This window comes from Pteropus medius, unplaced genomic scaffold, assembly GCF_902729225.1.
Source record: "Pteropus medius unplaced genomic scaffold, Ma_sr-lr_union100, whole genome shotgun sequence".
Taxonomy (NCBI): Eukaryota; Metazoa; Chordata; class Mammalia; order Chiroptera; family Pteropodidae; genus Pteropus; species Pteropus medius.
Window position 1 is genome coordinate 7,785,145 of NW_024352783.1, and position 14,443 is coordinate 7,799,587.

The following is a 14,443-nucleotide window of genomic DNA, read 5'->3' on the forward strand; positions in this document are numbered from 1 at the left end:
CCAGCGCCGAACGCCGCCGGATTGGTCATGCCATGACGTACGAGGAAGCGTCCTCCTTGCCGTCCGCATGCGCAATGACGCACGTTGGCATCACGGCGCCGCGCCCGGCCCTCGGCTATGGTTGGAATACTACACGGATGTCAGAGTGTTGTTTTGCTGTGCTTTCTGAGGCGTCTACGTTCTGTAGAGCCATGGCCGTCACTTTGTCAGCGGCCACGTTGCCGGCTGTCGTGGAGGAGCTTCTGAGCGAGATGGAGGCGGCGGTGCGGGAGAGCGCTCGAAGTACGGGCCGGAGGGAGTGTGTGGCTGCGTTGTGGGTCGTGGACCTTGCACCGCCGGTCCGGAAGGCAAGAGGTGGTGGTCTCTGGGCCCGCGGGGCACTGGTTTCGGGGTTACGACCCCGCGCTCTTCGCCCCGAACTGCCCGTACTTTTTCCCCGTGTGTTCCATCTCCAAACTCTCATTCGTTTAAAAAAAAAAAAATGAAAGAAAAGAGAAAAGCTAAGTTTGTTCAGGAAACAGCGCAGCTTAACCAGGAACAAGGGCTGAGCGTTGCCAAAAAACACGTGAGAAGGCCCTAGGTCAGGAGGGTGGAAGGGACGGGAGTCTACAGGGGCTTATAGAAAGGTAAAACTTTAAATTATTAAACTTGCATGTAATCCCAAAATCTTATGTTAATTTTAAAATTAATCTTTTCATACACTTTGCTCAGGAAATAAATAGGGTCACAAAACCCAAATGCGCAGGCAATGACTGGAATAAATCGATGTTGCGAAAGTACCTCTTTTTTCCTCTGACCAGCAGAAGGTGCTCTGTGACCGTGTTCACTAATATCACCGAGATCTCAAAATTTGTTGACAGCATACTAGTTTTAAAAGGATTTTTTTAATCAATTGCATCTACTAATTAAAACTACTCAACTAACGTAAAAATGGTCATTTAGTAAATAGAAGATTAGGCCTTAAAATTGCCACTGCCTATTCACTTGGATGGCTTTTGCTTTAAAAAGCCATCCAAGTGAATAGGCAATGGCACTTTGAAAGGATTTATCTTGAGTTACAATTTTTAAAGGATTGAGAACAGTTAAGACAACTTTTTTTTCTCATTTCGGTTACAGCTAACGCAATGTATATGCTTAAAAAATTAGGCCAGCCAAGTATTCAAACATGTTCCGATCCCAAAAAGGGTAGGATAAAAGTCAATGTGTTGTCAGCTCGGAGGTTGCCAAAAGTGGGCCTTGCGTCCCAATGTATTAATCCATACACTGTGACAGTCCTGAAGACACGTCCCTGATGCTCATGGCTCAGACAGATGGACTACTGCCATCGATTAATGTTTATTTTCAGCAAAATTGTTTTCTGCTATTTAAAAGTCTTTGTTCTAGATAGTCATATACTCTTCCTGACCCCCATCCTTCAATGGCAGATTTTTTTAGATCAAGATTCTGAGTTTACAACTCAGTGTTATGATGTATAACATCTAGTCACAGCTGAGCCATGTAGGAAGCTATGATTACTTTTCCTTTGTAACTTTTAGTTTTCCCTGAATTAGAACTGTTGTGGTTGTTTGCTTGTTTAGTTTTCTATGCATTTATCCCTAGTTCAACCTCAAACTCTTTTATCGGTGTTCTAAATCTCTAATGAAGATGTTCAGATAATGAAATATTTTATCAGTTTCATTTTTCTGTAGACTCTCCTAGAGCCTTTGATTTTCTCTAATATGGGCTGTTGCTCTCCTGGCCGTCTCCTGAGATCTCCCTTAACCATTATTATTCTGGGAATTCCCTTTATCAGTGTCAAACTTCACGTTTAGTATATCCTGCAATTTTTTTTTTCCCGGTTTACTACTTAAAGAGCACATACTTAGGAGCTTCCTGAAGAAAAGTACATGAGATATACTTTTTAAGGTTTTACATGTCTGAAAAAGTTGTTTTTCTATCCTCACACTTAATCGATAGTTTGGCTAAGTATTGAATTATATGTTGGAAATATTTTTTCAGACATCTGAAAGCATTATTCCACTAACTTCTAGCTTCTTAAACTTACTTTCAGTGAGTCTTTCTTATTTTAGCCCCCCTGGTTCATCCCGACCTCCAGAGCTATCTGGTGCCACCAATTTCTGAGGTTTTTTTGCAGAGAGGCTGGTGGATTCTGTAGTATAAATCAGGTTGTTACTTGGCTCTTATCAGTGCTAGCTTAGAATTCAGTTGTTTCAGGTCTTTTAAATTATTTTCGAATGTATTTTAGCTGTTATTTCTGTCTGTCCTTATCCTCGAGAGTTTTTGCTTTTGGAAAAAATCCTGTTATTGTTTAGTTGAATATCAGTAAGGGGTAAAATTAGTTAGATACATAGGCTCAATTCACTGTCTTTTACAAAAGTCTTCCTGGTTATAGTCTTTTTAAGAATTTTATGTTTGTGGTCACTGGTTTAATATGATTAACTTTCCTTCCATTCCTGTTTTACAGTTCCTGATGAGCATCTATTATCGTAAGTATATATACTGTTGTATTTGGGTTTTTTTTTTTTTAGCTGTTATTGTGTTTTAAAAGCCAAATTCTTTCAACAACAATTCTTAATTTTTAAAAATATCCTTACTAAACTAGGGAAAATATTTTCTTGATACAATTATTAAAAACTTGTTTCAAGTGAATAGCCAAAACTATCTTTGATTGTACAAGGTATTCCCAAATTGTCCTATATGCCACTTTGTTTAACATTGTTCTAGAAGTTGTAGCTATTTGCACTAACACATAAAAAAAGAAATTGGAAGTATACTTATCTGCAAGGAAAGACAATTATTATTTGTAGATGATATAACTACTTTTTTAAAACCAAGAGAGTAGTCATTTTTTAATATAGAAATTAAAAATTGATTCCCTTTGTACACAAAGTTCAAAAATATAATTATATTCTCAATAGCAACAAAAATAGTGAAAGCTACTAAGGAATAAGTAATGTTTAATTGCATATATATGCTTAAATTTAAAAGTCAAGAAGGATATACACCAACCTATAGTAGTGATTATCTTAGGGGAAAGAAAGGAGGCAGAATTAAAAGAAGAGCTTTAACCTTGTCTCTATTTCTTAAATTTCTTTTTACAAAATTATACATTATTGGGAAAAAAAATTACTACTTTTAAGACAAAGAAAACAAGCAAATAATAATAAAAGATGCAAATTACTGAAAACTTTGAAAAAAAAAATCTTACTAGTGATCATAAAAATACAAATTGAAATAATAAGATAGCTTTCCATCTATAAAACTGGCCACTACAGAAAACATGTTGGTAAGAATGTTCCAGAGGTTGGCAAGAACATGGAGAAAAGCAGGGGTCCCCAAACCCCGTGCCATGGACCACTACCGGGCTATGGCCTGTTAGGAACTGGGCTGCACAGCAGGAGGTGAGCAGTGGGCGGTTGAGCAAACGAATGGATGGGCTAAGCTTCATCTGTGCAGCCATTTCCCAGCACTAGCATCACCACTTCAGCTCTACATAAGATCATCAGGCATTACATTCTCATAGGACCACTGGTCCCTGGTGCCAGAAAGGTTGGGGATCGCTGGAGAAAAGGATAACTGATAACGCTAGGAGTATAAATTGGAAGTTAATCTGGCAACAGGCAATATGAGTTTTAAAACATACATATTCTTTGACCCAGAATTCCACTTACAAGAATGTATCCCAAGGAAGTAATCATGAGTGTTCATGAATTTTACAGTGAACATATTCATGTTATTTATGGTAGCAAAACAAACAACCTAGAAACAATCTAATTCAGGTTAGATTAATAAACTAATTATCCAAAAATAGAGTTTGGGAAAAATAAAAGTAATTCATCTTTACAGTGGAATTCCTTTTAACTGTTAAAAATGACATAGAGACAGAAATCAAAATGGTGCGGATGATAGAACTTTGTTCATCTGCTCTCACAGAGTTGAGACAGAAACGCTGAACAAACAGCAAGCAGAGTCGCCTAGGGTCTAGATGAACAAGCCCTACAACTAGAGAGAGATAAGAAATCACCCTGCAATAGGAAGAGGTAAAACAGGGCGAGATGGCAAGGCTGCCTGGTCCCAAGCGGCTGAGTGGGACAGAGGTTACAGCAGCGGCAGCTACAGACGCCTTTTAAAAGGGCCGTGTCTGCGAGTGAACTTTCATGGTGACGGACCTGCTCACTCTGAGCATGAGCGCCAGGTAGGCTTCTTGCGGGGCACCAGGGACTTACAGGGGAACACTGAGTTGTCAGAGCGAGGGCCAGAGGCAAGGATTTCATCCAAGCAGTACTGGTGGTATCTATTGTTCCTCTGTTGAGCCCTACCCCGTCCCATCATGTGGACTCAGCGCCGCCATAGCTGGATAACAGAGGTTGCTCTACCCAGAGGATTCCCTGAAACTACCGTGGGGGAAATGCAGCCCCACCCAAGCCACATCTAGGTGTGTTCTCAGTTAGTCTGGTGCTCCTTGCTGAGCAGCACCAAGACTCACAGTTGTGGCAGCTCACCTCGGTTTCTGATGTGGTTTCCTGAGGCAACTATGAGCATAGTATCTGTGGCTTGCTTGCTGAATCTCAACAGGCGGCCCTGGAGGGACACAGGCCAGGACTAAACTTGGTCTACAGCTGAACCCCTCTCGGGACCGTGCCACTGGACACCTACCACACATAACTGGGAGACTTAGGAGTTTTTCTTAGTACATATAAACAGACAAAGAAAGGCAGCCAAAATGGGAAGTCAAAGAAGCAGAAACTATATGAGAGAAGAGAACAGAAATCCAGGAATAATGGAGTCAAGCAATCTAACAGATGCAGAGTTCAAAACACTGGTTATAAAGGTGCTCAATGAACTTAAGGGAAGTGTAGATGAATTCAGATTTTAAAAATATAAAAACGGAAATGGAAATTACAAAAGGGAACCAGTCAGAAATGAAGAACACATTATCTGAGAAGAAGAGTGTATTACAGGGAATCAACAGAGGGGATAAAGAGGATCAAACCACCAATATAGAGGATGGGGAAGTCAAGGACACTTAATCAGAATGGCAAGAAAAAAAGAATCCAAGGCTATAACAATAATTTAAGGAGCCTATGGGACACAATTAAATGTAAAAATATCCATGTTGTAGGGGCACCCGAAGGAAAACAAGAAGTTGAAGAGCTATTTGGAGAAATAATGATAGAAAACTTCCCTCACCTGGTGAAGGACATAGACATACAACCCCAAGAAATTCAGAGTCCCAAGAAAGGGGAACCCAAAGAGGCCCACAACAAGACACATCATAATTAAAATGCCAAAGGTTAAATACAAAGAGAAAAATCAAGAGAAAAAGCAAGAGAAAAGCAGTTAGGTACCTACAAGAGAGCACCCATAAGACTGGCAGCTGATTTCTCCAAAGAAACTTTGCAAGACAGAAGGGCATGACAAAAATATTCAACGTGATGAAAACCCAGGACTACAACCAAGAATACTTTATCCAGCAAAGCTGTCATTTAGAGTTGAAGGATAAAGAGCTTCCCAGACAAAAATAAACTAAAGGAATTTATCAACACCAAGCCAATATTACAGAAAATATTGGAAGGACTTCTTTAAGGGGAAAAAAAAATCAAAATCAGGAATGAAAAATGGTAGTAACTACATATCTATCAATGACTACATCAAATGAAAAAGAATTAAGTGCTCCAAAGGATAGGGTGGCTGAATGGATAAGAAAACAAGATCCCTATATATGCTGCCTACAAGAGACTTCAGATTAAAAGACACACACAGACTAAATGGAAGGGGATGGAAAAAGATATTGCCTTGATGGACCTAGAGGGTATTTCTCAGATAGAGAAAGACAAAAACATGATTTTAAGTACATGCAGAATCTAAAGAACAAAATAAACAACTAACAAAAACAGAAACAAACTCAGATACAGAGACTATTTTGAGGCCTACTAGACAGGAGGAGGGTTGGGGAGGATGGTAAAAAAGGGTGAAGGGATTAAGAAATACAAATGGATAGTTACAAAATAGTCATGGAGTTAGAAAGTGTAGCATAAGGAAAGTGGTCAACAGTGTTGTAATAAATACGTAAGGGAAGAGGGGTGCTAGATTTAGTGGGATGATCACTTGATCTCTAATCACTATGCTATACAACTGAAACATTGTATGCCAACTAGAATTGAAAGAAAACTTAATGAATTGTACAATATAAATATGAGTAACTAATTGTCTATTATATTTCAATAAAGCTTGGGGGGAAGTGACAGAAAATATTGCATTCAAAAGGTGTTCACAGTATGTTACAAGATTGACAAGGCAGGTTGAAAATTTTTTATTAGATCCATATTTAGCTGTGATTATTCAATTGATAAAGTTATCACCAGATTTTAAATTTTTAACTTTTCTTTGTCCATAGATAATCTCCATATGTTAAATGTAAAAAGTTGAAAAACTTTCCATTTCAATAATTTATTTTATGAAGAGACTTGTTTGTTGTAAAATGAAGTCGAACATTTTAAATTTGAAGTCTTAGTAGTTCTGTTTTATTTCATGTGAAATCACATGGTTTTTTTAAAACATTAACTTTTCAGTTTTAGTTCAGCCTATCTAGTTTATAAAAATAACCTATGCTTGTAAAAAAAAAGTTCTTAGAAAATAAAGAAAACATAAAAAGCATCACCTCATACCACCCAGTGATAATCACTGTGACATTTTGGCTTATTGCCTTTAAAAATTTTTTATTTTGAGATAATTATATTTTTAAGAAAAAAATGATTGAGTTTCTAAATAAACAATTTTATATCTAACCTTTCTCATGTAACATAAGAATTTTCCCACATAATAAATTTTTTTCTCATATATCGTTAGCAGCCAAATAGCCTTTGTTACTACTAATCAAAGAGTACAAATTTAATACCCATCAGATGGTCAGACATGAAAAAGCCTGATAATACCGGTCTTAGTGAGGATGAGGAGAAATTAGAACTCTCAACCAGTGCTGGTTGGGAGAGCTATTTCCACTGTGGAAAGCTAATGGCAACACCTATTAAAAGTGAAAAATGCAGTTGTCCTAAGACCAGCAATTCTGCTTTTACTTGTATAACCAGGCAGAATTATCATGTGCACTAAGGGACATGCACCAAAATAACTGAGTATTATTTATAATAATGTATAATAGAAACAGAATACCCATCAATAGGGTACTTAAAAAATAAAAGTACTAGATACATACAATGAAATATTATTCAAAAGGTAAAGTTTTAAAAAAAATCAACATGCATCATTTTTAAGAACGTATTGAGTGGAAAGAAGTTTCCAAAAAGCCTGCAATATATTTTTTGTTTTAAAACTTATGAAACAATACCATATGTATAGTGTACATGTATATGTATATATGTATATATTTGTGTGTACATATACATGCACATACATACTATGTATAAGAAAATATAAAAACATTAACAGGAAGAAAACGAACAAATGCCTGCAGTTGTCTCAGGGATGAAGGGAAATTGGGAAGAAGAATAGGAAGCACTGCCAAGTATAAAGAGGGCTCCTTTATCTGTAAACAGCATGTTAACATTTATTCTGGAGAATTGAGTACATGAGTTTTTGATATTTTTTCCCCAAACTAAAATGAATTGAATTTTTAAAAGATGCTTATGGTGATCCTTTGGATCAAGTTACTGAGATGAGTTTGAAAGTCTAATCTAAAGCCTTATTTCCTAGGCTGAAGTTTGTTTTTGGCTCATCAGCCATCCAGGCCTTGGACCTGGTTGATCGACAGTCCATCACCTTAATCTCATCACCCAGTGGGAGGCGTGTTTACCAGGTAGAAATCTAGAGGTGGAGATTATCTCAACAGAAAACCATTGGGAAAAATGTTTTCAAGAATCTCTATGGAAGCTGGTGACCATCTTTAAGTATTTCCTGCACTGTTGAAAAGCTTTTGACCCAACCTAGTAAAATTAGTGTGCTAGTAATTAAAATAAGATAAATATGCTCTATAAACTCTACCTAGTAGCAATGTATATAACCAAAAATGATGTGGAGAGGCTCTTTTCTCAGATCTAATGGAGTATAGTTGACTTTTGCTTTCCCGTTGTTTGATAAGAGAGGTAACTTCCCCCAAAAATATGTATTGACACCTTCGCTTCGTTCATTATCTCTTGCTTACAAGCAAAAGCCAAAGTGCATTTTGGAGTCCTTCCACATGCTCAGATTCATCTGTTAGAAATGATCTTTTAAAACTGTTGTCAGGAAGTATTTACTAGGGGTCAAACTATGCTGAATGCAAGCAGTCTACTTGGACCTTAGTTTTGCCCTCTAGAGTTTAAGATAGGTAGATTTGTAAAGTAACAGCCTCTTATCAGGCTCTGAATTATTTTAATATGTTATTGATAGTTCTCACCAAAAGTCCAGCAATTTTTTTTTTTTCAGGAAACTGAAATGCAGAAAAGTAAACTAATAGTCATAGCTGGCAGCTGGGATTTGTAACTGCTATCCCACACTGCCTGTCTTTATATAAACAGTGGGCCAGATTCCAACCCTACCCCCCACTCCCACACCCCCTAGTTTAGCTATCTAGGACAATGATAAATGCAACTGGGATTGAGGGAACGGAGTATTATGAATGAAATAAAAATATTGGCAGTGGTCTCCAAAATTTTGTTTGGCTTAGAAGGGGTTAATAAGAAACCAGCAGCTCTTATAAATGTAATCAAGGCCTTGCTGAAGACCTGGAAGGGGAAATATTTCAGTGTTTGGATTCTGATTTATTTACGATGAACTTCTCAGAGCTGAGACCACGTCAATTAATTCTTGGTGAATGACGAGCAAAGCCTGCTTGGGCAAATAGGTGCCTTCGCTTAGTGAATTAACTTGTCATTCCACATTGTAGCATAACTTAGCTGACTTGGCAAAATCTTCGTGCATTTCTTCATTAAGGGAAATGGAGTAATTGGTGTTTAATACTGAAGTTAAAACTTTTGCTGCGTATTTACTTTAAAAGAGGCTATTAGAATTTTCTCCTGGTGAATTTATAGATTAATAATTAAATGTTTGTACCTGAGGAGGTAGAAACATTTCTTTCCCTGTGTTTTTATTTTTGTTTTTCATGTAGCTAAAATACCTTAAATAAGAAGGGCCTTTGAATATTTCTCATGTCTTTTGGTTTCAGATTTTGTATATCATTTCCAGTATCAGCATAACACTTGACTACCCAAGCAGACTTCTTACTGTCCTCTAGTTCTGTGACCTAGTTACTAGTTAAAATCTTAAAGATTTTCTTTGAAATATTCTAGTTACTGTTGACTTTCTGTTCCTCCCAGCGTTACCATGAGTTATTTTCTTCATTCACATCCTGTATTAGATTACATTGCTTTATTTATCATAAAAATACTAACTTTCTAGAATTATAGCTGTCAGCTTGAACTTTGAATTAAATGAGGCTGTAGAAATCTTATGTACACCCTCAGATTAACTTTAATGGTTTCATCGTATTGTAATATAGTAAGAATTTGGCTTTTTTTCACAGATTCTATGAGATGATAAAAGTTGAGTCAGACATTCCTTTGATACGCTGCTAGTAATCTTTCCTTAAGTCAACCTTCTAATATTCTTACTGTCCTCCAGGTATAATGGTAATTATGCTAAAGTCACCATTATATTGGTGTCACCTGAGGTGATTTTTTTATAAACATTTTTGGTTCAACTAGGAAGGAAGATGCATCAGTTAGGAGAGGCTGTTATGCTATAGTAACAATGACCTCAAAATTTCGAAGGCATACAAAAACAAAGTTTTATATTTCAGTCATGCCATGTATCCATTAAGAGTCAGTTGCTCCTCTACTCTAAAACGTCTTCCCTCTGGCAATCCCAGTTGGTGGAGCACCCCTCCCTATCTAGAACATTGTGGATCACATAGCAAAGAGAAAGGAGGACATGGTGTGTGCCAATTTTTACTGTTTCTGCTTGGCTACTCACATTTTACTGGCTGGCTAAAGCAGGTCACATAGCCAGCCTGTATTTAATAGGGCAGGAATGTATAATCCTCTTTCCGAGAGAGGCACCAAATACTGAGAACAATAAATAATAGTTTTACCACTGTGATGGGTCCTAATAAGCTTGGAGCAGTCATAAAACTTACTTGTGAGTGGATGACCATCTAAGGTGGGTTACCATCCTTAGAATCTAATTGAAACCACAGCAGACTTCCTCCAAGTTAGGTTCAAACAAGTCCAGTCATGGGCCTGAGTAGCCTCTTTCCTGCGTGTTTCTTTTTTTAAAAGCTCTCTCCTTTTGGTGATAAACATACCAGACTATGAGTGGAAGAACTGGGAGCAATTCTTGTTAAGGGAGGTCATTTTTCCATTGAAGGATGAAGGAATTAGGTGATCCCTAAGGTCAATTTCTAGTTCTAAGCATTTCCACCTCAGATATTTGCCTGATTATTGGGTTCATTAGTTGGCCACTGCTAGATAAGGAAGGAGCAAATTAAAAATGTGCTATCTCCTTATGGTATTTACTGTCTCAGGTGGTTATCACTTTACATTTTAGTCTTAGCCAGCCTTTGAAAGGATCAGGCTAGGGAACCTCTGTAGACTTTCTCCCCATCCCTAAGTCACCATGCATTTATGCAGCATAGTCCAGAGAATATTCTGTTAGATTGGGGACCCACAATAAGGAGGAACCAGTGGGCCAGTCAAGTCAGTGTAGAATTCCAGAAGCTTATGCCTGTTTAACTTTAGATCTAGAGAGAACATAGAGACAACTAAAGTATGAAAACATCTAATTGGTAATAGTTTGGCGACCCAAGAATTGTTTGTGTCACTGCTGAATGTTGGTGGGTTTTCTTCCAGGATTAAGTAGAAAACAGTCTGCTTTAATGCTCTCCCTTAAGTTTTCCAGATATATGAAGAAATTCCTCTATGATGCTCAGTGGTATAGGTGATGTGTTTAAAACATATCAGTGCCTCAAAATCAAATTATGGATGATGTGATTTTTTTGATACCTAATTTGTTACTAGGATTGAAATTTTTAATGAGTACAGTAGGCATCTTCTAATCACTCATTGGCCATTTCTGGTAACCTAGCAATCACTGAGGAATTCAACTGACTTGATAAAAAAGCCATAGGGACATGGCCATATCACGAATCATTGGATATTTGACAAACAGAAGCATGACACTGGAACACTGCTATTCTTTGAAGCCTTACCTGTTGCTTTATTTTTTGTGGGGGAGAAAGAGAAAATCCTGGGAGTGCTGGCATTATTTTTCAAAAAAAAGAAGAAAAAGTTCTGGCCTTTTCATTTAGATTGCCATCTTGAACCTAAAACTAATTTGAAAGCCCTGTGGCAGATTCTTGAGTGGCAGTTCATTGTAAAATAACCCTCAGGATGTTTCTACTTCCCTTGGATACTAATTTTACACTTCCAGTTTGGAAAATAACTTTAGAAATGAAGCTCTCAACATTTTTGTTTTTGGCTGCTTTGTGGTAGAGAGACTTAAACAAGTGATATCTCCAACAAGTTTGTCCAGTCACACCACAGATGCATCATGTTTTCCCTATATGTCTCCTTTTTTTGACCCTTGGTTGCCAGCAATGCTGTTTGTCCTTGGACTGAGTCTCTTACCAACCCCTCACATATCTGTCTTTTCCTTGTGTACTGCTAGATGAATAGGCAGATCCGGACTTGCCTCTTTCTGAGACCTCCATCCTGACCAGCTGAGTCATCCCTTTTGCAAGATTATTTATTTTCCCTGTTCTCAAATTCTTTTCAAAAGCCTTTCCCCACTTTCTTCTGAAACCTATCTTTCTGCCTCACTGCTTACATTTTACCTGTTTTCATACTCTCTTAAGGTACGTGAAATACCAAATGTTAAGAAAGGCCACAATAAAATGTAGATGAGGGGCCTTTCCCATCACCTCTTCATACTCATCCCACGGAGTCGGCCCTCTACAAAATGGTTTGTGTCAATGGCTTAAGCAGCCTGAAATTCAATTTCATTGTATGAAGAAGTCCTCAAGGGCAAAACACTAAGAAAAGGAGAAGAGTCTGCACACAGGGAAGTTAAGTTTCTACTTTTGTGTGAAACGTTACTGCAGTTCATCCCAATGCAATTTATAGAGCAACTCTGAGTTACCAGATACATTCAAGGGAAGGAAGCGGTTTCCCAGCATATCTTTTGAAGTCTGATCCCATCTGTCCTTTTCTTTCTAGGTACTTGGAAGTTCTGGTAAAACATACACATGTTTGGCTTCTTGTCATTACTGTTCATGTCCTGCATTTGCCTTCTCAGTGCTACGGAAGAGCGACAGCCTATTGGTGAGGATGGGGAAGGCTCTTCCTACTATCGTTGAATTAGGAGAGAAGCAGCCCTTCATGGTTTAAGAGTTAAGCAAAATGGGAATTTTACTACATTTGAAACAGATAGTAGTTTGCTGCCCTTGACTTTAGTTAGTCATCTCTTTTGAGTTTAATCTCCAAAATTGTGGTGTCATTTTTAGAACTACATTAACACCAATTTTTTATTTAAGAAGTCATGGATAAAGATTTGGGGGAGGTAACAAGATAATCCTGAAAGCTGGCACTGGGGAATTGGATGGCCCAATAAAAATAAGAAACTAAATTGGATGCTGGCAACTTTGCATATCGTCAGCTCCAGCCATGAGGTATTTCTTCGCACTACCTGTCAGATAGCCCAGCACTTAGCTATGCTTGACTTACACATGAGGCCGGAGAGCACATTGATCCTTTGCTGATGTCACAGGAGTCTAGAGCATCAAGCAGGAAATAAAACATAGACAACTCCTTATTTCAAAGGAGAAAGCGCTATCCACATGAGAGCAGGTAGCTACATTTTAAGTCTTGCCAGAGAAGAAAATTATAGCATCCACTCCATTCTTGCCCTTCTTTTACACTGTTAACTTCATTAAACATCTTGGGAACTAGGTGGCAAATGGGGTATCGCATTGTACAAGAGGCTACATTCACAGCTGATATGCCATGGGTTTATTTCACCTGTAAAATGACAGAATTAAACCAGGCCCCCTTCAATGTCTAAGGCCGTGTGTTCTGTGATACAAGGTCCAACATAGATCATCTCCCCAGAAGTGTCTACAGGCCGATTTGTGTGAGGGTTCTGACACCTCACCACCACCCCTCCATCCTACCCCATCCCCTAGAAGAATAACATAGTGATTAAGGGAGTAGACTGTAGATTCTGAGCACATGATTAAAATGGTAATAAGAGTTGTTCTTACGGGGTAGCTGTCAGATTTAAATGAGATAATCTCTGAGAAGCACTTAGCAACACAGTACCTCAAGGAATATTATCCATTGCTATTAGCAGATTTCTGAAGGTAAGGGAAAAAATATATAACTCAGAATTACCCTGTGCCAGTTGGATCTAAACTGTTTCCCAAAACAACAGGCAAAGTAAGACTTCCTTTTTCTCCTCTGACTTCTAGAAAGAATACATCTGTCTCATCTTTATCTGCAGTTTTTAAGCAATAAGTTAACGACCCATAATCAGTGTGTCCCACTCCTTTCCTACTAAATGTAATGGTAGTGAGAGGTCTTGGTTAGCTTGGCCCGGCCAATTTCTAATGGGTTGGTGTTTTGTATTCCAGTGCAAGCATCTCTTGGCAGTTTATCTTAGTCAGGTAATGAGGACCTATCAGCAGCTAAGTGTCTCGGACAAGCAACTGACTGACATTTTATTGATGGAGAAGAAACAAGAAGCATAAAAGGTACTGATTGAGCATTATTATCTTTCAAAATAGCAGTCCTGTCAAGAAATGCATTTAACCAATTGTGGTTCACACAGAAGAAAGGTAAAACAGATCTTCTAGAGACTTCTTGTTACTCTCTCTTTTCTCTCCTGGACTACAGAAGGTAACTATAGATTGGAACCCAGAATAGCTATATAGTTTGAAACCCTATACAAATCTCCTCATGAAAAATCTGAACCAGCCTCTAAGCCCCATGGGTAAAAAATTTTCTAGATGGAATCAAGCATGTTAGACCCAAACAAAGCCTATCATCATGTCTTGTCCACAATTAGATTCTTAAGTATCTGAAGTACCAGTAATTTTTTTTTATATCAGTGAGCTTCAGATATCCGTGGTGTTGGTGCCAAAATACCTTAAGTAAGCTGTATTGTTAGAATGGAAGTATCAAGTACAAGGGAAGTGCTCTGCATGCATTTCTGAGCTTTATAACAAGCCAAATGAAGGAAGGGACTAAAAATCATATCCTGAAGGAAGCTAAAGATACTCCTAGGGATTTCCGGTCTGAAGGAAAAAAGGCAAAAGAGACATAGCAAGAGGAATGTTAGAAAGGAAAGAAGTGAGACTTGTTTGTTTCCCAAAGAGAGTACAGAGGAGCAATAATAATGAAAATGAACATGAGGCAGATTGCAGCACTGGACAAGAATTTAATTGGTAAAGCTGTCC

At 38.0% G+C, this 14,443-nt stretch overlaps 1 protein-coding gene across 7 annotated transcripts in view; it reads left to right on the forward strand.

Moving 5' to 3' along the window:
* Nucleotides 1–3: 3 nt before the first annotated feature.
* The window catches only part of ZSWIM7 (zinc finger SWIM-type containing 7), a 41,290-nt gene continuing 26,850 nt past the window's right edge, over nucleotides 4–14,443 (forward strand). For 6 of the 7 annotated variants that reach the window (XM_039847471.1, XM_039847466.1, XM_039847467.1 and 3 more), the window contains exons 1-5: nucleotides 4–354; nucleotides 2,465–2,486; nucleotides 7,711–7,813; nucleotides 12,207–12,311; nucleotides 13,619–13,738. In XM_039847471.1, coding sequence (XP_039703405.1) covers nucleotides 33–354; nucleotides 2,465–2,486; nucleotides 7,711–7,813; nucleotides 12,207–12,311; nucleotides 13,619–13,735 — 669 coding nt within the window. In that variant the 5' untranslated portion in view covers nucleotides 4–32 and the 3' untranslated portion in view covers nucleotides 13,736–13,738. The remainder of the gene's footprint in view (nucleotides 355–2,464; nucleotides 2,487–7,710; nucleotides 7,814–12,206; nucleotides 12,312–13,618; nucleotides 13,739–14,443) is intronic. The other variant, XM_039847473.1, reaches the window with a different exon arrangement.